Source organism: Symphalangus syndactylus, chromosome 24, assembly GCF_028878055.3.
Source record: "Symphalangus syndactylus isolate Jambi chromosome 24, NHGRI_mSymSyn1-v2.1_pri, whole genome shotgun sequence".
NCBI classification, from domain to species: domain Eukaryota; kingdom Metazoa; phylum Chordata; class Mammalia; order Primates; family Hylobatidae; genus Symphalangus; species Symphalangus syndactylus.
This window is the reverse complement of record NC_072446.2, coordinates 8,310,880-8,334,225: the sequence shown is the minus strand read 5'-3', so window position 1 is coordinate 8,334,225 and position 23,346 is coordinate 8,310,880. Positions and strand designations below refer to the sequence as shown.

The following is a 23,346-nucleotide window of genomic DNA, read 5'->3' as shown; positions in this document are numbered from 1 at the left end:
AGTGTCATCAAGCCAAAGGTTGCCAGGAACCTGCCTGTAATTGAATGAGTTGGGATTATCACTCATTGCAGCGAGAAGGATGCAGATCATGGAGAACTGCAAGGCATCTCAGTCAGAGGTGTCGGGAAAACTTACTAAAGGTTATGGGCTTGAGTTGGGTGATTTTTTTTATGGATTAGATGCTGTCAGGAATTGGGGGAGCGGATCAGGGGAAAGGGCGGTTCTCTGGGTATCTTAGTGGATGTTATCTGTGAGGAGGCCAGGGCAGAGGGAGACTCAGGTGTAGCTGGTAGAGGAGTGGGGGACATTGCTACTAACTTGGAGATGATATGTCTTAGATTTTGTGGTGGCACAGAGACCCTATTTTTGTTTGTGCTTAGACAAAATTATGACGTGGCTTTGGATCATGATGGTACTCCTCTACAAAATTATTTATGTCCAACAGGAGACCCCGTGGCCTCGATCTGAGCCCCAGGCCAGCTCCTGATGTCACGGTCCACTTTTCTTCTTGGAGGTCATACTAGTACCTATTCCATGGAAATAACTCATGTAGAGTGCTCAGTATATACCCTGTGAAGGGTTATGAATGCTGATGGTAGTGGGAGCTGATGTGGAGGGGAATGGTGGAGACACCTTGGAAAACCAAGCAAGAGTCTGAAGTTGTGGCAGGCCGGGTCTCACTAACGCAGGTCTCCGTCATTACAACTGTCCCAGCACGGACTGAGTAGCCAGGTTAAACATTAAAAGCTGATTGAGCCAATGCCCTTATACAAAGCTTGGAATGTAACAAAGAGCCCACCAAGAGTTTTGCCTAGGCTTTTCCTGGGCCTTGAAGCATGACAAGATAACGAAGGAACTCTTAACAGGACCCTTTTTAGGATTAAACAAGTTGTATTAGGGATCTGAAGAAACTCCCCAGGCCTCCACAAACAAGTGTATGGGGGTCTAAAGGAATTCCCCATACCATTAGGATTTAGCAGGAGACAAGATGAGGGTAATCACCCCAGCACCTAGACCCATTTAGATTAAACTTTCTGAGGCTCCAGAAGAAGGTCTTCAGGACTTCGACCTTAGTCATAGAGTAAAAGAAGTTAATCACTTGTGTCTTTAGATGAATGCACACTTACACGTAGGCATATAGCTTAGAAGGTGTACAAGCTTTGGAAAACTTTGTAATTTTGAGTTGGTCTGGTGATAATTTCCAGGCCTTCTCCTTGTAACCGGTTACAGAAATAAAACCTCTCTTACTCTCCAGCTCATTTGCATCTTGTTATGGGGCCAGGAGAAGTAGTAGCCCCACCCTCAGTTGGGTCCAGGAACAAAGGGAGTGTCTGAAGACAGCAGTGATGTGATCACACTGTTTTAGGAGGACTACTCGCCAGAGCCCAGGGGAATGTTGGGAGGGGTGGGGAGAGTTGAGGGGAGCTGGGACAGGGCAAGGAGGGATGTATGGAGGACGTGTCCCCTGGCAGTAGGAAGAGAGTCAAGGATGACTCCAGGGCTTCCGTAATTTGAAACAGTCACAAATAACCACAAGCTCTCAGGTGGAAGGACACTGAGAGCCCCATGAAGGTCACGAGGTGGTGGGCCACCTCAGGTCCATGGATCCAGGACCATGGATCAACAAGAGAAGGGAGGTCTCCCTGGGACCACATAACGTGGTGAAGGCACTGGCCTTTGGTTTTCAAACTCTGCTCCTAAGTGGAGCTCCAGGGTCTGGGGGGGAAATGCGGGGTTCATGCGGGGTTCGGAGGGAGGCGGGACCGGAGACCCAGGCCCATTCGTCCGCAGCAGCGACGCTGGCACTTGCTGCACGTCTGGGGCGGCTCGCACGGCTGCTCTTGAAGAAAGGGTTCTGCAGCTAAAGCCCATCTGCAAAGCCCCACGCGAAGTTTGGGCAGCGGGCTGTGTGAACCCAGAAGATGGGAGGGAGACAGGTCTCAGTTAATTTAGAAAGTTTATTTTGCCAAGGTTGAGGACGCGCCCGTGACACAGCCTCAGGAAGTCCTGACGGCATGTGCCCAAGGTGGTCGGGGCACAGCTTGGTTTTATACATTTAGGGAGACATGAGACATCCATCAATACGTGTAAGAAGTACATTGGTTCGGTCTGGAAAGACGGGACAACTTGAAGCAAAGGCAGGAAGACTCCAAGCGGGGAGGGAGCGTCCAGGTCACAGATAGGTGGGACACCAACGGTTAAATTCTTTTGAGTTTCTGATTTGCCTTTCCAAAGGAGGCAAATCAGATGTGTATCTATCTCAGCGAGCAGGGGAGTGACTTTGAATGGAATGGGAAGCAGGCTTGCCCGAGGCAGTTTCCTGTTGGAGTTTTCCTTAGTGATCTTGGGGGCCCAGGATATTTTCCTTTCGCAGCTGATTTCACAAAGCCGGCTAGGTAGGAGGACCCCAGGGCCAGGTGGCCCTCCGGGTGGCAGGGCGGGGGTCCCCAGGTGGCTGTGCTTGGTTCTGGGAGGCCGCCCGAGGGCAGCGCCGGCCCCGAGTCAGCCGCCGCAGGGCACCCTGGAGATGCGGAACGCCCCCAGCCGTGGGTCAGCAAAGGCGTCCAGGTGACCCTCAGGGAGGGCTTCTGAGGCAGCCTGTGCGGGGTCCGTCCTGGCTAAGCAATGCGCGGACGGCGGGCCCACGAGACTCGGACCCGGCCTAGGGCTCAGCGAGCTCTCAGCGGGGCCGGCAGACGCAGGCAGCCCGGGGTAGTGCGGCCCGCCCTGCGCCGCCATCACCCCTTTAAGTGCCAGGCCCGCAGCGCATGCGCAATCAGGCCGTTGTGCGCAGGCGCAGAGGCGGCGGCGGCGGCGGCGGATGTTTACGGCGGCCGAGGTCGGAGCGGCGCTGCTCGGCCGCGGACACACGAGGGACGCGCCCGAGGAGCTGCAGGTCGCAGCCCAGGCGGTCCGAACCCGTCGGCCGGCCGAGCCTGGAGGTAGAGCCGCCGCCGCCGCCGCCCCTCGGCCCGGCCTGCGGCGAGCGGGTGGTGTGTCCCCTCGGCCCCTTCCCTCCTCCTCCCCCACCCCCGGCACCCCTGCGCCCGGGGCGCTCCTCTGGGGGCCTCGCCCCTCCCCACCTCGGGCACCCTCACCTCCCCCCAGCGGCCTCCAGGGCGCCCCGCGTTTCTCTCTCCGAGCGCTCGCGGTTTCCCGTCGGTCTCTCCCGGTGCCCGTTGCTCACTCACACTCTTGGGTCTGGTTAGTCCAGACCTGCAGCTTGTCCTTGATTTCCCAAGTGGGAAACGTTTGCAATTCCAAGGCAAGCCAAGAGCTAAGGTTTAGAACAAAGTCTGCCTTGGACCCTTTCAGAAGATGACAGGATTTTTTAAAAAATAGTTGCGCCGCCCCCCCCCCCCCGCCCCCGCACCGTGCCTTGGAGATAGTAAGAATTGGAGCAGAGCACTGGGACTTCAGTTCACGCATGGAAAGAGATCTTTGTTAGTTGGAGGAAGGAGAACTTGCCTGAGCTTCGTGCCTTTGTTTTGTTTTTGTGAGAGGGATGTGTCTCCTAAATGAATGTTTGCTCCAGCGTTGCACCTCAAATAAGTCATCTAGATATCCACGCTCTCTTTATCCACCCCCTCTTGACTCGTGTGACTAGAATAGTTTAATTTTTCTTCTCAAGGGAATGGCTAAACAGCTCCGATCTGGGCGTTTGATAGAGTGTCATTCAAGAATGAGTGAAGTTGAGGTGCCTATAAGCAACTCAGAAATTGTTGTGGCCATGCTTGGGGGAAATAGAGCCCTCCACTCAGGTGATGAGAGGAGACCTCAGAGGTGACCGATCCAGGGCCTTTCTCCCTGCCCCACCCCAGCTCGTACCTCCAGTGAAACTTGGCTGGGCTTATCAAGAGCTCCTTTCATTCACTGCAACTTCATTTGTTAGAAAGCTTCTCTGTGTATTTAGTAGGCATTGTCTCCAACATGTACCACTGGTCTGGCTTTTGTTAGGCCGTTAATAGTGTACATGTGACAACTTTTCAAGTACAGGTGCTCCTCGACTTACGGTGGGGTCGCATCCAGTAAACACATCGTTAACCCTGAAGTCGAACCATCCGAAGTCGGAGACCATCTGTATTTGAAAAAAGTCCCTTTGCATTCCTTGTCAGAGTTCTGGTTTTCAAGGGGAGAAATCTGTTTGTGTGTTTGTTTGATCATTCTGCCCAAAGGAGATGTGGCTTTGGGTCCTTTTCCCCACTCATCTTCCACAATGAATTACTTTGTCCATATTACCGTTAAGAAGTGACATCCAGGTTGGAATGTGATCTTCCGTATGTAGCCTCCCAAAACCCCATTACCATAGCTTCATGCTTGTGTTGATACAGCCACAATCACAGCCTCCTCAGGTGTCAGTTCTGAGACCTTCCCATGCCTGTCGCCACTCAGCAAGTGTTCTTCATGTTCCCTGGCAGTTGGCATTGTAAGGAGCAGCCAGGTTGTCATGGACTGTTGCTAGTTACCACAGAGTAGTGAATTATATTAAGGATTAATTACAGCAGACAATGTGCACAGTATCGAGTGCAGCATTCTAAAAATGATTCTTCACTTCTACTTTGAAAAATTGGATTTGACTGGATTGTAGAATCCAGGTGAAAGTGATAGGGTTTGGTTTGGTGAAGAGCTTAGTTGTCGGTGTTTTTGGTGACATCATGACTGATCACATCGATGGTTTCCAGTGTGAGGGAGTGTTAGATTGCCAGACAAAGATGGTAATAAATATCAGACCCCACAACTATTCACATGGATCCTACCAATGGCAATAGGTATAGATGGGGTTACCCCCTCGTCCAAAGATTACCAGTGTGTTGTGTGGTAAAGAACGTTGCTGTCTTGAGTATTTTTAAAAGCTGCACTGGTGTGGTATTAAAAACACAGGCCTTTTGCCATACAGTCCTGGGTTTGAATGCAGCCCCCTTCCTCACAAACTGGCTATGCGATGATGAACAAATTAACCGGCCAGCTCCAATTTGCTTCTTAATGTTGTGAAGTGTAATGAGGCCAGGACTGGCAGGTGGTACCTGGAAAAAGGTGCTTGTTTTTACTAAAAAGCTGTCTGAACTTTCACATTAAGGCAGAGTTCAAAATAAGTGATAGTTAGTGGAAAATGAAACCTATCCAACATACAGTTTGAGGTTACCTTCTAAAGATGTGGCTTTGAGACAGAATGTTGGAACATTGTATACAGGCTTCCGGGTGAAGAAGTGGCTTTGACTGAGGAGGGTATGCGATTTCCAGCTCTTTTCCTAAATAGACCCTTAAGCATCCAAACACATGATTCCGCTTTTAACCACTGACCCAAATTTTAACATGACTGTGCTAGGCTAGGGTGCAGCCTCAGAACTAAGTGGCTTATCCAGGATTAAAGTTGACCTCATTAGGACTTAATTCCATCTAAGTCAGCTGGCTATGGACCATAATCTAACAAGGGCTCCGAAATAATTCAAAAAATTCAAAAAGGGTGTGAAAATTTAATGACTGGACCATCCTGTTGATTTGCAAACCTAATATTCAGCTCTAAAATCTTGAGTGTGAAGATTGAGTATTGCACCCTAAAAATAGAAGAGAATTTGTGTTAAGCTGAACCCTTCACACTTTTTGTTCACTTGTAAGAAACTATGTGATTATTTTCATTCCTGGGAAAACCTCCCACCACTGTCTCCAGTTGTGTACGTGGGTGTGTATGAAATTCGCCCCCGGCCCCTTGCCACCCCACAGTATTTCTTTACGATCCTCATTCTGCTGTTAGAAATCCAGAGGAATGTGAAGAGGAAAGCAAGTATAAACTTACTCATGATTATAACAGGTTGTTAAAAAGGTTGTGTTCATTTCAGAAAATGTCTTCATGAGGTCTGGTGGTCTTTTTCCGTGACAATTTGTATCTGGTGTTTTGTAAAGCATTACCATTTTATGTGAAGTTAAAGCAGTTACTTTGAAAAAGTTACATGCGGTAAGTATAAAATTGGAAAGGATATTTTTGTAGGTTTAAGAAGGGTAAGACTTCTCCACATGAAAAAGTGTTTTCTTGTGAATTAGATGAAGCTATGCTGTATTTTAATAGTTAGGCTCAGAGGTGACACATGCTGCGCTTTTTCTTCTTGAAGGCAGCTTGGGAGAAGGTAAGACAAAGTAGTTGTTATTTTTAAAGATCTGGGAAAGCTGCGTATCATGCAATTGAGAAGAGGCTGTAGGAAGTTCTGGTAGCAGCCCCTCCTACACTTAAACTTTAGCCAGGAAGCTGATTTTGCATTTGTTAGAAGAAGGTATTTGTCACAATACGTTCAGTTTGCGAAGAGTGTTTTCTTGCTGTTTTTGTCTAAAATTTGAACATTAAAATATCCAAATCAACAGGTCAAATGGATTGCTTGACTTGGGTGGGTACTTTTGTGTCTGTTGGGGATATAGAATTCCCAGATGTAATATAGGACACCACCTAAATTTTTTTTCTTTTTTCTTTTCTTTTCTTTTTTTTTTTTTTGAGACAAGAGTCTTGCTGTGTTCCCCAAGCTGGAGTGCAGTGGCACGAGTTCTGCTCACTGCAACCTCTGCCTCCCGGGTTCAAGCGATTTTCCTCCCTCAGCCTCATGAGTAGCTGGGATTACAGGCATCCACCAGCATGCCTGGCTAATTTATGTATTTTCAGTAGTGATGGGGTTTCACCATGTGGGCCGGGCTGTTCTGGAACTCCTGACCTCAGGTGATCCACCCGCCTCGGCCTCCCAAAGTGCTGGGATTACAGTCATGAGCCACCGCACCCGGCCTAAATTTGAATTTCAAATAAACATCAAATAATTTTTAGTATTGTTGTTTACCTTAATTTCCAATTGAATTGGGATTTTTTTCTCTTCTAAATCTGGCATCTCTGGGTGGGGCAGGGGATGAGGTGGGTGTTGACAAAAGATTATTATTTTCAGAATTCAGAATTTCAAATTGGTATCTGTTTAGAACTTTGATTGTTCTGCTCTTACCTTTAACGTAAACCACTCTTTGTAAAAATTTTTAGTTGTAGTATTGCCTAAGTGTGATCTTGAACATGGGCGGTGCCGTGAGTGCTGGCGAAGACAATGACGAGCTGATAGATAACCTGAAAGAGGCGCAGTATATCCGCACGGAGCTGGTAGAGCAGGCTTTCAGAGCCATCGATCGCGCAGACTATTACCTCGAAGAATTTAAAGAAAATGCATATAAAGACTTGGCATGGAAGCATGGAAACATTCACCTCTCAGCCCCGTGCATCTACTCGGAGGTGATGGAAGCTCTGGATCTGCAGCCTGGACTCTCATTTCTGAACCTGGGCAGTGGCACTGGGTATCTCAGCTCCATGGTGGGCCTCATTCTAGGTAAGTGTGGAAGGAGAGTCTGAAAACTCATCTGTCTCAGGGAAGGAGGCATCTCCTTTGACAGAAAATATAGTCTGCTAATGGCCTGCCTGGGTCGAGACCACAGCCTTCCCAGTAGTTATCTGACGTTGACACATCACTGGGTGGTGGATAGAGCGATGAAGGAGGAAGGCCTGCATGCATCTCATGTGCCCCAGATTCTCCAGAGGGACCTCTCCTGTTCTCTGTCCCATCTTCCTGTACTGCCACAGCCTGTGCTGTGCACCTGCCCTCTGGACAGCGGAGGACAAAGACAGTTGTGTAAATCTTGACCCCACTATCATTTCTTGATTTAATTTTATCACTCAGTCTTCCTTGTCACTCTTTCTCTAAATTGATGGTAATTAACTTTAAAGTCCTTTCGGAGTACTTCTAAGCGGTTTTTGTTTTGTTGGTTTTCTTTCTTGACAGAGTCGTGCTCCATCGCCTAGGCTGGAGTGCCATGACACGAACCAGGCCCACTGCAGCCTTGACTTCCTGGGCTCTAGCAATCCTCCTGAGGACCTAGGGCCACAGGCATGCACCACCACGCTTGGCTAATTTTAAAATTATATTTACACACGGGGTCTCTTCATGTTTCCCAGGCTGGTCTCAAACTCCTGGGCGCCAGCTCTCCACCTGCCTCAGCCTCCCAAAGCGCTGGGATTACAGGCATGAGCTGCCATGCCTGGCCTACTTTTTTGTTTTAATACTAAGAGTAATACCTGTAGATTTTAAAATTAGTTTCAGGGATGGAAGGGATTTCACAGGTTATCTTATTTGAAGCTATTTATCCTATTTTCCCAAACAAGTGAGTTGTGAGACTGCACATGGGAATATGGCTGTTTTTAATAATAGCAGATAACTAAGGAAGAACATCACTTGGTGCAAAATGCTGTGGGGGGCAGGGAAGGCATCTGTTTTTAACTCAGTAAGGTGGAAAGGCTTTGCTGGAGGGGTGATAGGAGCTGATCTGTACCGTAAAACCTTGCTCTAAGCAGGAAGCAGGGGCGCGGCTGCTGAGGCAAGCTGGCTGAGAAGACGGGATGAAACCAGTGCAGAGAAGCTGGAGTCTGTATTTTTCTAAATCCTGTTAGAACTGACAGGATTTACGGATGGGCTGCATGTGGTTGTGAAAGGAACATCAGGAATGTGGCTTGGGTTGGTGGTTCGTTCCTGTAATCCCAGCCCTTTGGGAGGCTGAGGTCGGAGGATCGCTTGATCGCTTCAAGACTGCAGTGAGCTGTGATTGCGCCACTGCACTCCAGCCTAGGTGACAGAGTGAGACCCCGTCTGTAATTGATTTTTGTGGATATGGAATGATAATTTTGTTTTTTTTTCTAAGTCCGTGTAAGTTGGAATTTGCTGAAGTTTTGAGACCAATTATTTTGGCTTTAGGCTATAGATTGCTACCTTTAGGTGTAAAAATGTGTAGATTTTTATAATGCTTTTTGACCTTAACTTCTCTTCGATTGAGACTGTTGTGATCCCCGTGCTTTGAGAAGAGAACACAGTGCCCAGATTATTTATCATTTTTGAATTTGGGAATATTGTGATTTCCTCCAACGTAGCTGAAAAATAGGAGCTATAGCTAAGGTAGAACCTTGGGGAGAAATAGGTGATCAAGCTGGCTAGATTAGAAATTCTATAGAAAAGAGCCAAAATGCTTAGGAAAAGATGACTTAAAGTAAGCCTGAAATGGCCGGGTGCGGTGGCTCACGCCTGTAATCTCGGCACTTTGGGAGGCCGAGTCAGGTAGATGGCCTGAGGTCTGGAGTTCAAGACCAGCCTGGCCAACATGGTGAAACCCTGTCTCTACCAAAAGTATAAAAAATTAGCCGGGTGTGGTGGTGCGCACCTATAATCCCAGCTACTCAGGAGGCTGAGGCTGGAGAATCACTTGAACCTGGGAGGCGAAGGTTACAGTGAGCAGAGATGGTGCCACTGCACTCCAGTCTGGCTAACAGAGCCAGTCTCCATCTCAAAAAGGAAAAAAAAAAAAGTAAGCCTGAAATGGCTTTGCTGTACTTGACAACCCCTCGCAGTTGTAAGGAAAGGCCTCCCAACTCGATATGGTTGCTTCTCTTTCCTGAATCCCCTGTTTACTGGGAATTTCATTGGATTTTGGGAGGAGAGAGGTCTGAAGGAAGGAAAGGCCTGTTTTCTGCTGTAATGGATGTAACATGCTGCTTTGATGCGGTTGAAGGAAGTGACTTCAGGGTTTGCTGTCATGGATGCGTGTCTTGGCTGTGTCTCCAGATGCTGCAGCTTATTCAACCTTAACAGCACTTTGTGCAGAGCACTCCAGAGTGAAACCTCATTGGCTTCCCAGTGCCTGTGAATGTGGGTCTCTCATCTGATAGAGTTCTTTACTGTGAGCCCCCACTGCCTTTCACGGGGTCTGAGCTGCATCCTGGGTCAGCCATGTTCCTGTGCTTGCTCTGTGGGCTCCCCTCCCCTTTGCTCAGGGCTGTCCTTAACCTTTGTTTGTCATCAACCAGGGTAGAATACAGTAGCTACTAAGAGATGGTGACTCCTAAGTCACCTACCCGAAAAGTGCCGTGTGATTAGGAAGCAGGGCAGACCTAGGAGTGGCTCTGCCAGGGGGGCCTTGCTGCTGTGGCTTCATGCCGTGTTCCAGTGCTGAGTCCCAGGTGCCGTGTTCCTGACACCCCCCGGCCACCCTGTGTCCTCCTTCCCTGCTAGTCATCTTTTTATTAAGCAGGTGGGTCAAGGTGTTTGTGTTACTACTGTTTGGTGTTAAGCTTCTTGGGAATAGGAACCATATCTCATATCTGTTATTAGAATTAACTGCTTAGTAAGTGTTTGATAGTGAAGGTGAGGGGTCAGTGAAAATAGAATGAGTGGGAAAAATCAAGCAGCTATTTTTGGTCTCTGGCACAGTGGCAGAGTCGGGAATTGAAGTCAGGGAGTTGTCAGAAGGTCTTGACGTTCAGAGTAATTCAGGATTTGATGTTGTAGATAGTGAAAAGTGGAACTCTCAGGTAGGGCGTATTTTGACGAGGTAATGTTTTAGCTGCAGCTCTGTGTATGAAATATGTTGAGAGAAAAGAGCAGCAGGTACAGTTGTCCAAATGGGGAGCAGGGAAGCCTTGGCCTGGGCTGGTGGCTGTTGTACTAGGAGGGCCCACATGGTGCAAAGGTGTGGGATGCACAGAAAGTTGCCCATTTCTCAGCATTTCTGTTAGATTGTAGAGTCCAGTGCTACATGATCACTGTAGTATATCTGCCTACCAAGTAAAGTCCTACATGCCCTGTGATTTTTACATGTAGATTTAAAAAGTTGACCTGTAACTTACCCATAGTAAATGAACAAGTACGAAGTGTGAATTCTGGTGGACTTTTACATATGCATCCACCGCCATATAAACTCCACCCACAGCAAGATGCAGAGTTGAATCAGCACCCCAAAAGGCTCCCGTGCCCCCTCCTCCTTCTAGAAAGCTCACCAGTGTTGCATGTTCCAGAAAGGTGATGACTGTTTTGCCTTCGTCGGCACAGATGAATTTTGCCCAATTTTTACCTTCGTGTAAGTGGATTCCCACAACAGAGACTCATCTAAGTTGAGTGTCAATACTTTGTTCTCAGTTAACGTAGGGGCAGTTTTATATGGGGGGAGCACTTTCATCGTTAAGTGGACTTGTAACATTTCTCAGTTTTATTTCAAATTACTGATAAATATCCTTTGATATAAAAAAAGTTTCATTGTGACTTGGAAGCATAGTTTTATCTTAATGATGATGATTGAACGCTGTTTTGTGAATATTATAATGCACACATCTGAGTGTTTTGGGGAACTTTTCAGGGAAAACAGAATCGTCTTAAATGTTACCTCTGGACAAACAGGTGAGGCGTGTGTCAGTTCCACTTGAAAACACATGTTTCTTCTTTAGTTCATTAGTAAGACTTGAACACTTGGTTTGTTTCCATTTTCAAATGATTCTTTAAAAGTTTGAGAGCAGAGAAGCCCAGGCCACAAGTATTTATGATGTGGTGAGCCGTGATAATGTGATGAGACTTCAAAACTTTCTGAATGTCTGTAGTTGCACGTTAAATCCGATGTGTTACAGTTGGTAGAAGTGAACAAATGAGCAGGAGTTCTTGCTCTGGTTCTACATGTTTTCTTATTCTTAAACCTTTTAGGTCCTTTTGGTGTGAACCATGGGGTGGAACTTCACTCAGATGTGATAGAGTATGCAAAGCAGAAACTGGACTTCTTCATCAGAACAAGTGATAGTTTTGACAAGTAAGATGAAATACTATCCATTGGCTCAGATCATGTGAATTATAATTTTACAAAGTTTTGATCAGATAGAAATCAGCTGATTAGTGTTCATGTGGTAGCAAACGTAATTAAACTGTGGTAGGATGATTCTATGTGCCTGTTGTAATTTCTTTTTTTCTGAGACGGAGTCTTGCTCTGTCGCCCAGGCTGGAGTGCAGTGGCGCAATCTTGGCTCACTGCAAGCTCCGCCTCCCGGGATCACGTCATTCTCCTGCCTCCGCCTCTCCGAGTAGCTGGGACTACAGGCGCCCGCCACCACGCCCGGCTAATTTTTTGTATTTTTAGTAGAGACGGGGTTTCACCTGGTCTCGATCTCCTGACCTCGTGATCCACCCGCCTCGGCCTCCCAAAGTGCTGGGATTACAAGCGTGAGCCACTGCGCCTGGCTGCCTGTTGTAATTTCTAAAAAAGGTTGTGTATTTTGAGGGTTTTAGGGTATTTCAAACTGTTACACATACATAAGGTGTTCGTTTGATCAATATTCATGCTTCCTATGTAAGACAACTGTTTACCACCTAATTTTTCCTCAAATAAAATTGTTGCATTTGTCTCTAAACAGTGTATATAAAGCAAGCTTTTGCCATTTTAAAAGAAGGCATTAAAGTTCTTATTTTAGGGATTAAACTTTTTAGAAACACCAAGTGCAGTTTCACCATCCCCACATCTCACTTATTGTGTAGTACTAATAGATCTTACATAAGATGATAAGAAGATGACAGAGACAACAGCGATTGGAGATTGTGTGAAATTTGGATAAAACTTTTGATATTCACTTTCATACTATTTTGTTTGGCATTTCTAGAGTTCTAGTTATATAGTGTAATTCTTTTTGGAAGTAATTCTTGGACATTTGTAATTCTTCCAGCACGTCGCTCTGTAAACTGTGTCACGTTGCCGTGGGATTTTAACCTGTGGTTAGCGTAGATTTACGCATAGACTTGCTGCAATGTGATACTTTCAGTTGCAGGAAGCATTTTTTACTTCCAGGTTTGACTTCTGTGAACCCTCCTTTGTTACTGGGAATTGCCTGGAGATTTCTCCGGATTGTTCTCAGTATGATCGTGTATACTGTGGGGCTGGTGTGCAGAAAGAACATGAAGAGTACATGAAGAATCTTCTCAAAGTGGGAGGGATCCTTGTCATGCCATTGGAAGAGAAGGTCAGATTCCCTTCATAACTGACATTTTTGCACACTGCGTGCCAAGGTCTGTTCTGGGCAGTTTATGGATACTTACTCTTTTAACAATTTCCTGCATTTCACAAATGAGGAAACAGAGGCAGGGACAGGTGAGGGAGATGCCGGGTCATGCACATGCCCTAGGTGGGGCCAGAACCTGACTCAGGTGGGTGCTTCAGAGCCTGCACGTGAAACCCTTTTCTCCACCTTCCTTCTCTCTCTTTTTCCTTCTTCTGTCCCTTCCTCCTCACCTCCCTCTTCCTTCCCCCTCTCCTTGCCCCCAGCTGTTCTGAGTTTTAATTCTAATTGTTAATCTATTGTAATTGTTCTGTTGTTAGAATTATATATAAAATTATCAGAGTAATTGTATTCTCGTCATTAGTCTAATTGTTATATGCCTTGATGTTATGCATTTTACAGAAATCCTTTGCTTAGTGAGAGTCTTGTCCAAGTTTGCTGTTTGGTCATGCATGTTTGTCTGTGTTACTGTATTTCACTGGGAAAAATAGTTTATAGTAAATGAACAGATTAATCAGGAATTGGTCACCAAGAAGAATGTCTCCCAGTCACAAAGAACTAGGAAAACACAAATAACAAAAATTAGGAGGTTTTAATTGTTTTAATAAAAATTTGGAGATGAGATCTTGCTCTGTCATCCAGGCTGGAGTACAGTGGCATGATAATAGCTCACTGTAACTTCAAACTCCTGGGCTCAAGTGACCCTTCCGTCTCAGCATCCCAAGTAGCTGGCACTATAGGCACGTGCTGCCATGCCCAGCTAAATTTTTTAAAAATATTTATTTATTTATTTATTTAGAGACGGAGTCTCACTCTGTCGCCCAGGCTGGAGTGCAGTGGTGCGATCTCAGCTTAGTGCAACCTCCGCCTCCTGGGTTCAAGCGATTGTCCTGCCTCAGCCTCCTGAGTAGCTGGGATTACAGGTGTGCGCCACCACACCCAGCTAATTTTTGTATTTTTAGTAGAGACAGGGTTTCACCATGTTGGTCAGGCTGGTCTCAGAGCTCCTGACCTCATGATCCGCCCACCTCGGCCTCCCAAAGTGCTCTGATTACAGGTGTGAGCCACCGCGCCCGGCCTAATTTTATTTTTTTAGTGACGGGCTCTCACTGTGTTGCCCAGGCTGATCACGAACTCCTGGCCTCAAGCAATCGCCTCACCTCAGCCTCCAGAGTTGTTGGCATGAGCCATCACACCTGGTGGAATATTGTTTTAAATGTCTTTGCCTATACAAGTGATATTACAGATCTTTGTTGCTATACAAAATGCGTTGGATTTTTTATTGGAATTGTATCATCTTGATAGCTTGGGGATTGTGGACATCTTTACAATGTTTCATCTGCTTATCTAGAATATGAAATAGGGGTTTATATAGTTTTATTTAAGGTTTTATACATCATTTATTGATTATATTGAAATGCTTGTTCTTCATTATAACTAGAAATTATTTTAAAAATGTTTAAATGTATAAAAATAACTTGCTGGTATACAAGAATGTTTGTTGATATTTACTTAGTTACATGGCTACTTAATCCTTTTAGTTATAAGATTCATGACATAGAATCTTAGTTTTTAGAGGATTTACTGACTTAGATATTTTTAGAAAAGGCCAGCATATAATCATAGCATGAAAGAACTGACCAAAAATAGTTTTGTGACCTGTGTAGGCTACTTGGAGACTGACCCAGCCACACAGGGCGCACAGAGGTCATGTCTAATTGTGGTCTCTGGTGCTCCTAATACTTTAATTCAAAAGAAATGTTTTGATGACCTACACTGGAGTGTGTTAAGCCACCAGATTCTGGTGCTTTCGTGGGGGTGATATCAGGGCAAGGCTCATTTAAACACTTCAGTATTTGTCTCCAAAGCATGAGGATAATTGCCCAGGCATCCAAGATGACAAGTTTGCATTTAAAAAAGTAACAGGGATTCTGTAACAGGATCTGTTACTACAGTGCCTATCAGGACTTAGCCACCCTCCCAATAACAACAGGTCAGGATTCAGTTGGTTGTTAACGTCTCTGTAATTACTTTTTACTTTAGAGCAGACCCCCTTTTCACCCTCAATATTGACTTCTTTGGAGAGTGCTGGAGCATGTCTTGTACGAATCCCCACATCGTCTATGTGGTTGTCTCCTCTTGCTATCCTATAAGTAGTTTCTCTGTAATATATAATTTCTGTAAACAGAAGTTAGGCCTAGGGCCTGAATATATTCAGGTTAAGCATTTTTGCAGGAATATTCATAAGATAGATGTACTTCATGGCACATCACATTAGGGGTCCGTATGTCAAGATATTTCATTTTATTGTAAGCATATATATGTATTTTTATAGTATGTATAGGAATGATTAAATATGAGCTATTTAGTAGCCAATTCTTTTGAATATTCTCATTTTGTCTCTGGGATAGTTGACTAAGATAACACGCACAGGTCCTTCAGCTTGGGAAACCAAAAAGATTCTTGCTGTTTCTTTTGCTCCTCTGATCCAGCCCTGCCATTCAGAGTCAGGAAAATCAAGACTTGTCCAGTTACGTAAGTATACCAATCTTTACTTATGGTATCTTTTAGATCTTTTTCGTCTGGTTAGATTTTAAAAGGAAACAAAATTTACAAAGAACCTTTTGATATTAAAAAGCACCACTCCCATGCTGAAACTGTAAAATTCTACAAGCAATTTCAGGCATTAAAAAAATTATAATCTATTTTTAACCTATTTCAGGTTATTTTAGCCGTCTTTTAAATCTACAAAGAGCTGTTGCTGGTCACGCCATTGAAAGCCGAGGACGCACATAAAAGGGAGCTCGTTTTGCCATGTGGGAGACTTAGCCTATTTGCCACCTCCACTGGGAGGGGCTTACAGAGAGAGCCATCAGCCAGAGGGCTCCTACAGAGTCACGGGGCTTCTGCTCCCCAGGGCGCCAAGCGCCTGCTGCCTCATGGGTAGACAAGGGCAGAGAACACATTCCCGCTAATCTGCTGGGGTGTGGATAGGAGACTTTCCGTGGAAGCTTACACAGCCGAGCCTTTGTGTTTCACTATTTCAGGATGCAAACTGAGCAAGGAACTAATACCAGGGCCAGCATGACGGCAAAACCTTCTAATGTTTTAAAATTTAAACGGCTCACACAGAAATGAGAGTTCCAATTGATTTTATTTAAAATAAAACTATCAGGATGCTCTCTGATCATGTAGAAAATTTGGAAAATGCAAAAAATAATAGGAAGGGAAAAGTTTTACGTAGTCCCACCACCCAGAGACAATACATTTTGGCAGATCTCTTCCAGAAAGGTTTTTTGATTTCTTAGGAATCATCTATTAAATGATTACACTTTGCTTTGGTCTCTACTAAATACAGGTTCTAAGAAATAGACACGGTTCTTGAAATTTGATAATGAGCAACAATAGGACATGCAAAACGGTTCGAGTAATTAGGGAAGGTTTGGCAGAGTATGATGTCTGTGCTTGGCCTTCAAGGGCAAAAAGGAATTCCCTAAAGAGAGAAGAAAGGGGAGAAAAGTGCCAGCAGTGGGAGGGCAGAAATCAAAATGCGTGTTCCCCATGTAGTCAGAGTTGGGACTGGTGGGAGAAACTACTGGTATGTAGGTTAGAATTGGGTTTATCATGTAGGCTGGGGAGAGCTATCAGATGCTTTAAGTAAAAGATACAGTGCCTGTGCATCCTGGATAAGCCTGGTGGTCGGGTGGAGGGTGAATCTGTCAAATGCGTGCTCTGAAAGTCTCACCAGAATAACCTTTTAAGTAACTGCCGCCCTTGGCAGGGAGGGCACCAGCTTCCAGAGCCTTAGCAGAGTTTGGGAAGGCAGGGGCATCTTTGGGGTATTTATGAGGCTTTTTGAGGGTCTGGTTGAAATGAGCCGTTCCCTGTGAGGGCTTCATCTGGCTGATTAAGAATCATGACAATGTGGTGGGCAGTTTGGATGCTTGTTTTGAGGAGATGGCTTTGAAGAGTGTTAGATGATCAACATTAGTGTGATGCTTTTAGAGTTTCTGAAGTGACCCATTGAGTTATTTGCAACTTTTCTTTTCCTGGGCCAGTTTCCTAGACTAGTAAAGTCATGTTTGCGAAGACAGTGGAGTAGCAAACTCTTTGAGTATAGACATACGTGATATGGGATCATGTGAGTGTAGATACGTGGTGTGGGGTGTGTACGTTTAGACCTGCACGATATGGGGTCAAAGTGAGTGTAGACGTGTGTGGTGTGGGGTCGTGAGAGTGCGGACGTGTGCACTGTGGGGTCATGTGTGGACATTTGCAGTGTGGGGTAATGTGTGTGTGGGTGTGCGTGGTGTGGGGTCATGTGTGGGTACGCGTGGTGTGCGGTGTGGGGTTGTGTGAGTGCAGGCGTGCATGATGGGTTGTGTGTGGGCGTGCGTGTGGGGTCGTGTGAGTGCGGGCGTGCATGGTGTGCGGTGTGAGTGCAGGCGTGTACAGTGTGGGGTCGTGTGAGTGCGGGCCTGCACGGTGTGGGGTCCTGTGAGTGCGAGCGTGCATGGTGTGGGGTCATGTGAGTGGGTACGCGTGATGTGGGGTCATGTGAGTTCGGGCGTGCGCGGTGTGGGGTCGTGTGAGCGCACGGTGTGGGGTCGTGAGGGCGTGCATGGTGTGGGATCGTGTGAGTGTGGGCACGCGTGATGTGGGGTCATGTGAGTGCAGATGTGCACAGTGTGGGGTTGTGTGAGTGCATGGTATGGGGTCGTGTGAGTTCGGGCGTGCACGGTGTGGGGTCGTGAGTTCGGGTGTGCACGGTGTGGGGTCATGTGAGTGCACAGTGTGGGGTGAGTGTGGGCGTGCACGGTGTGGGGTCGTGTGAGTGCACAGTGTGGGGTGAGTGTGGGCGTGCACGGTGTGGGGTCATGTGAGTACAGAAGTGCACGGTATGGGATCGTGTGAGTGTAGATATGTGTGGTGTGGCATGGACGGGTTAGCTTTCAGATTGAATGGACACAGGACACATTGGAAGCAGGAACCAGTGGAAACCTGTTGAAATTTTCTAGGCGAGAGATAGAGATAAAAACTAAGACACTGGCTTCCACAGTGGAGAAGATTCAGTGAGACATACAATGATACAGTCCTTCTGAGGAAGGGCATGTGAGGTGTTCATTGTCTGTCGTAGACCTGGGTCTGTGTGAGGCTCAGGATTCTGGTCCGAACTGGATTAGAACCTTGGGAGCTGTTGGCTGGCCTCTGTTCTTTAAAGCCACAGAATGGATGTGAAACCAAGGACTAGCAGTCATACCGAGATGGGGAAATGGTGGGAATTGGAACCTTAGGGAGCAGCACTGGGCTGGATGGAAGAGGAAGAGCCTGCAAGAGAAAAGAGCTGCGGAGGTCAGAGGAGCGGCTGTGCCTTGGGCCAGGGGAGCAGTGAGCCACGTTGCTTATCCCAAGCAGACTCCTTGGAGATCTGGAGAGGCCAGAGCTGAAGGCCGGGACCCTGAGGGCCTCGGAAGGAGTTGTTTCAGCCTCTTGGGGCAACAGCCAGATCCCAGTGGCTCTGGAAGTAATCTTTCTAGATGTGAGATGATGAAGGAAGGAAGGATGGCTGTACTTGAGGAGGGAGCCGGGTCACAGATGGGGCAAGAGGCACGATCGTGGTGTTGAGTGAAGAGAAAGGACTGAAGACAAAGGAAGTGCCGGAGCCTGTCCTGGAGAAAGGAGAAGGGACCTGTTGTCCGTGGAGTCAGAAAAGCAGGAAAGGTTGAAGGGAGAAGGTGCTACTGACTACCAAGGGCCTGGGACACAAGCCTGTTTGAGGGTTTCCAAAGAACAGTGGAGATTGCCGAGACTCTGTGCAGGCCTTTCTGACTTTGGTGATAAATGTGCACAACACAAGAGCTCTCCCTACAGTGCAGACTTATTCTTTGGAGAAGTTGAGTAGTGGAGGGGAAAAGTGATGCTGATTTTCAGTTTAATGTAATTTTCCCTTTGAGAAATATTGCCTGCATGAAATCGTGAGCTTTAATTGTCAAATGTTCTTTCTCCTTGGTGTGCTTTGGAGTTTTTGTTTTTTTCTGAAAAATGTTTGGATTTGCATTTCCCTACTTCAGTAAAAATGGAACAAATATTCAATGTGTAAATAACTATGAAAATATTAATAGATAAAAGAATAATAGGCCGGACACAGTGGCTCATGCCTGTAATCCCAGCACTTTGGGAGGCTGAGGTGGGCGGATCACTTGATGTCAGGAGTTTCAGACCATCGTGGCCAACATGATTGAAACCCCGTCTCTACTAAAAATACAAAAATTAGCTGGGCATGGTGGTGCATGCCTGTAATCCCAGCTACTGGGGAGGTTGAGGCGGGAGGATCACTTGAACCCAGGAGACGGAGGTTGCAGTAAGTCGAGATCACACCCTTGCACCCCAGCCTGGGTGACAGAGTAAGACTCTGTCTCCAAAAAAAAGAATGTTGGAGGCATATTCACTCTATTACTAGTAGGTGGGTATTAATATACACACGAACACAGCAAATAATAGAATAATGAAACTAGGCTGTCAGGAAGACAAACTGACCCAGGTGTTGATTCCACCACTGATTAATATAGCCAAGCAATATTGCTTCCTTTCCCTTTCAAAGTTAAGAATTGATGCGTTTGAAAACGTCTTTTGAAAAGTGCCATATGATTGTAAATTAGAGCACTAATTGACATTTGCTTAGCATGCTCTCATATTGTAACATACTCATAAATTTGCCGGTTAATTCAGATGATGTTACGGGTCTTAGATGTGTGGGCATTGTGGTAGTGTCACTCAGATGCGTTTGACTGTGTCACTCTTTCGTGCTGCAGCACCAGTGGCAGTTCGCAGCCTCCAGGACTTGGCTCGCATTGCCATCCGGGGCACCATTAAAAAGATTATTCATCAGGAAACTGTGAGCAAAAACGGAAACGGACTAAAGAACACCCCCAGGTTTAAACGAAGGAGAGTTCGCCGCCGTCGAATGGAAACGATTGTCTTTTTGGACAAAGAAGTCTTTGCCAGTCGGATTTCCAACCCCTCAGATGACAACAGCTGTGAAGACTTGGAAGAGGAACGGAGGGAAGAAGAAGAGAAGACCCTGCCTGAAACAAAGCCAGACCCCCCGGTGAACTTCCTACGCCAGAAGGTTCTGAACCTCCCTCTGCCAGATCCCCTGAAATACTACTTGCTTTATTACAGAGAAAAATAAGTCTCCTGTTTGAAAGGGGGAAATGAGGAAGAGCAGATGGCTGAGTCTGAAGTTCGTGCTGCCTATGTGCTGTTGAAGGGTCACCTGGAGGCAGACGTTGTGGGGAAGGGAACTGCTGGGCTCATCCACACCGTGGTTTTCTTCTTCTAGTTCCTGATTGACCTCTAAAATTCTATTCAGTTGTATGATTTCTTTACATAATTCCACAAGACTTTCATTGCATAGAAGATTGTTTTCCCAAGGCGGAGAGAATCTTCATAGAGAAAAAGAGAAGGCTGTTTCTTTTTCGGTCTGACGAAACACTAAAGTGTGTGTAAGAGAGACTGTTTGATGACCGTCCCTCATACGACATGCACGTTACTAAAAATGAAAACTGAAGTGAAACTAGCCTGTGTTGCTTATAAAGTGTGAAAGCACAAGCTTACAAATGTATAAAATCTTTTCTGGGTGTGACGTACCTGTGTCCAAGTTTGAATTTTTATGATATGTGCCACTTAGTTACTGGCACTGAGTATCACTGAATTTCTTAGTTTTCCAGTGGGGAAACATACTGAGAAGCCCTCCCTTATTTAAGTAAGTTAATTAAATCTTATGTGAGTTATCAGTTGTAATTTTTCAAAGGAAAAATTTTGATAGGGTGGAGGAATGAATTGCCAGATAATCTTTCTGGAATTCCGGGAGAATTCCAAAGAGGTTTTTTTTTTTTTTTTTTATGACATCTTTTGATACCTTTAAAAGAAGCACTGTCAAGTAATCCTTAAAATAATGTCCTGGAAAAGGAAGCAAATTATTTCCTGCGTGTAAGCAATAAGTGAACTTACATTTGCCTAACCCTAGGGATGATTCTTTACCCAGTTTTAAAGCCGATCATGGTTTTCTAAGGTGATGACACCTCCATCCTCGGAGCAGGTAGAAAGTATCAAATAGACTGAGGACTCTAGGTAGAAAGGAAAGACACTGGGGACTCTATGATGGACAGCCTGTGCTTTTTGACTCAGTTTGCTATTTTTCTGTGATCACATTAGAGTACTGATTCATAGATTCTATCTTTTATAATTCTGGAGAAAAAGAGATTTGTTAGTTTTGTAATTTTTTTGTAAGAGCAAATGTATGTATTTTAGTAGCTCCATTGCATGAGAACAGTGTAACTCACACTGACTTGTGATATCAGCCTTCTCTAGGCCTTGTGTGTGGAGAGCTTTCTGTCTTACCAAGTGGTAGGGCTAAAAGAACAGCAGCCTTTTTGGTAGTCACATAGCAGAATGATCAGAGTTACATTGCTTATTCCAAAAATTGGTTCTTTTTAAAACATTTTTTTTTTACCCAAAGAAAAGAATAATATAAATTACTAACAATAAACATAAATTCAGAGTGTTGATGTAGGATTCAGTATCCAGAGTTTATTTTTAATCTTAATGCTCAGCTTCTTGGGAGTTGCTGGGCTTCAGTGTCTCTGTGGTTTTGCCAGCTTAGCTTGAGCTCTGGTGATTTTGGATCTTTTCTGCTTTTTTAAGTAACTGAGTCATTTTTACCACACAGCCCAGTTTGCATGTATAGCTAGGAAACATGTATTGTTCTAGATTGGACAGTTTAAGTCATTTTAAAGAAAGTTCATAGTTGTTGCCTTTTAACTCATACTCAAGCTTCATTCTGTCAAAGAGAAATTTGTGATTTTCATTTACTTGCTAATATTTTGTAATTTGGAGATCCTTGTGGGCATTATTCTAACTTAATATGTAGACACTTGGAAATTTTTGGACATAATATTAAATGAGTGGCATCTGTGAAATTGGTTGTATTAGGTGGCGTGACTAATTTTTTTCTATAATTGTATATGGACTGCATTTTAAAAAAAAACGCATTTGCCTTTATGCTAGATTGCAAAAAATTATATTAGAATGCATAAGACATGTTTTCCCCTCATATGCTAGACTTTTCCTAGCATTTTGTATTTCTGTGTTGTCAGTGTGTGATTTTTAAACCAGAATTTGGTTTAAAAAAATATGGTGGTAATATATGTGAGAAGTAGTTTGGTGCTTACCTTATGAAAATAAAGGATTGTAAGTAAGGTTTCCTGCACACCTTATACCAGAATTCAGTATAATACACTACTTTCTGTTTGCAAACAGATAAATCATAATATAGTCTGTATTGTCTGTAAGAGCTATCCTGTAAACCACATTCTTGACAACTATTTACTTTTGAGTAGTTTGTATTTTAATATGTGACTTTTGTCTTGAAAAGTAGTAAAGCCATAGACTTGTGCAAAACAAATTTCAAGTTTATAGATATTAAGTTTGTAATGTAAGAATCAAATGTGTATGTAAAAATACTTTTTACCAGTCTGGAACTTGGGAAAATCCAGGGAATTTGAAACATAGATTTTAATGAGCTGGTAAACACAAATCATGTCAATAAAGGTAGTCAGGATATTTTATCCTTAGCATTGCTTCTGCATCCTGTGTGGGATTCCAATTCTTGAATATGTTCTTTTCAAAATCTTAAGAAAACAACCTTTTTTCTTTATTAACATCGTGTGTTTACTTTCAGCAAATATTTGTATTACTGCTTGATTCTGTGACATTCACAACAGATGTAGAGAAGGTATTATTTTTCATTAATAAATGTGAAATTGGAATGGACAAATGGAGAAGTGGCTAGCTCCAAGTACCTAAGAGAATAGGGCCTCGAAGATTGTGGTTAACGTTTTTGGCATAATTTTCCCACATTCAACTTTTTAAGGGGCAGAAAATATTTTTTTTTCTTTTTTTTTTTTTCTTTTTTTTGAGACGGAGTCTCGCTGTCGCCCAGGCTGGAGTGCAGTGGCGCAATCTCGGCTCACTGCAGGCTCCGCCCCCTGGGGTTCACGCCATTCTCCTGCCTCAGCCTCCCAAGTAGCTGGGACTACAGGTGCCCGCCACCACGCCCGGCTAATTTTTTGTATTTTTAGTAGAGACGGGGTTTCACCATGTTAGCAAGGATGGTCTCGATCTCCTCACCTCGTGATCCACCCACCTCAGCCTCCCAAAGTGCTGGGATTACAGGCGTGAGCCACCGCGCCTGGCCAATATTTTTTTTTCGTTCTCAGTTGTCTGTTCAGAGCACAAATGTTATTTAGATATTGAAATTCTGGGACCAGTCTCCCAAAGAGCTTATGTTTTCTTTTTTATTGTATGTGTTTGTTGGGATATTTTTTACATTCTGCCTTCCCATTTTTTATTTTGGCAGTTACATATTTTAAGATAATTTCATGCTCTCTTTACTGATCTCTGAATTTTCCTTCCTGCTGCAT

General features: G+C 44.9%; 1 protein-coding gene across 13 annotated transcripts; it reads left to right on the top strand.

Moving 5' to 3' along the window:
* Positions 1 to 2,774: 2,774 nt before the first annotated feature.
* On the top strand, positions 2,775 to 22,497 carry PCMTD2 (protein-L-isoaspartate (D-aspartate) O-methyltransferase domain containing 2). Of its 13 annotated transcripts, none has more exons than XM_063634109.1 (6): positions 2,775 to 2,942; positions 7,007 to 7,343; positions 11,526 to 11,628; positions 12,655 to 12,826; positions 15,355 to 15,397; positions 19,675 to 22,497. In XM_063634109.1, the coding sequence occupies exons 2-6, from the start codon at positions 7,037 to 7,039 to the stop codon at positions 20,052 to 20,054; spliced, it is 1,005 nt and encodes a 334-aa protein (XP_063490179.1). In that variant the 5' UTR covers positions 2,775 to 2,942; positions 7,007 to 7,036; the 3' UTR covers positions 20,055 to 22,497. The 13 variants fall into 13 exon arrangements, with proteins under 13 accessions (XP_063490179.1, XP_055121556.1, XP_063490178.1 ...); XM_055265581.2 differs by having other exon boundaries at positions 15,274 to 15,397; XM_063634108.1 differs by having other exon boundaries at positions 2,802 to 2,993.
* Positions 22,498 to 23,346: the final 849 nt, after the last annotated feature.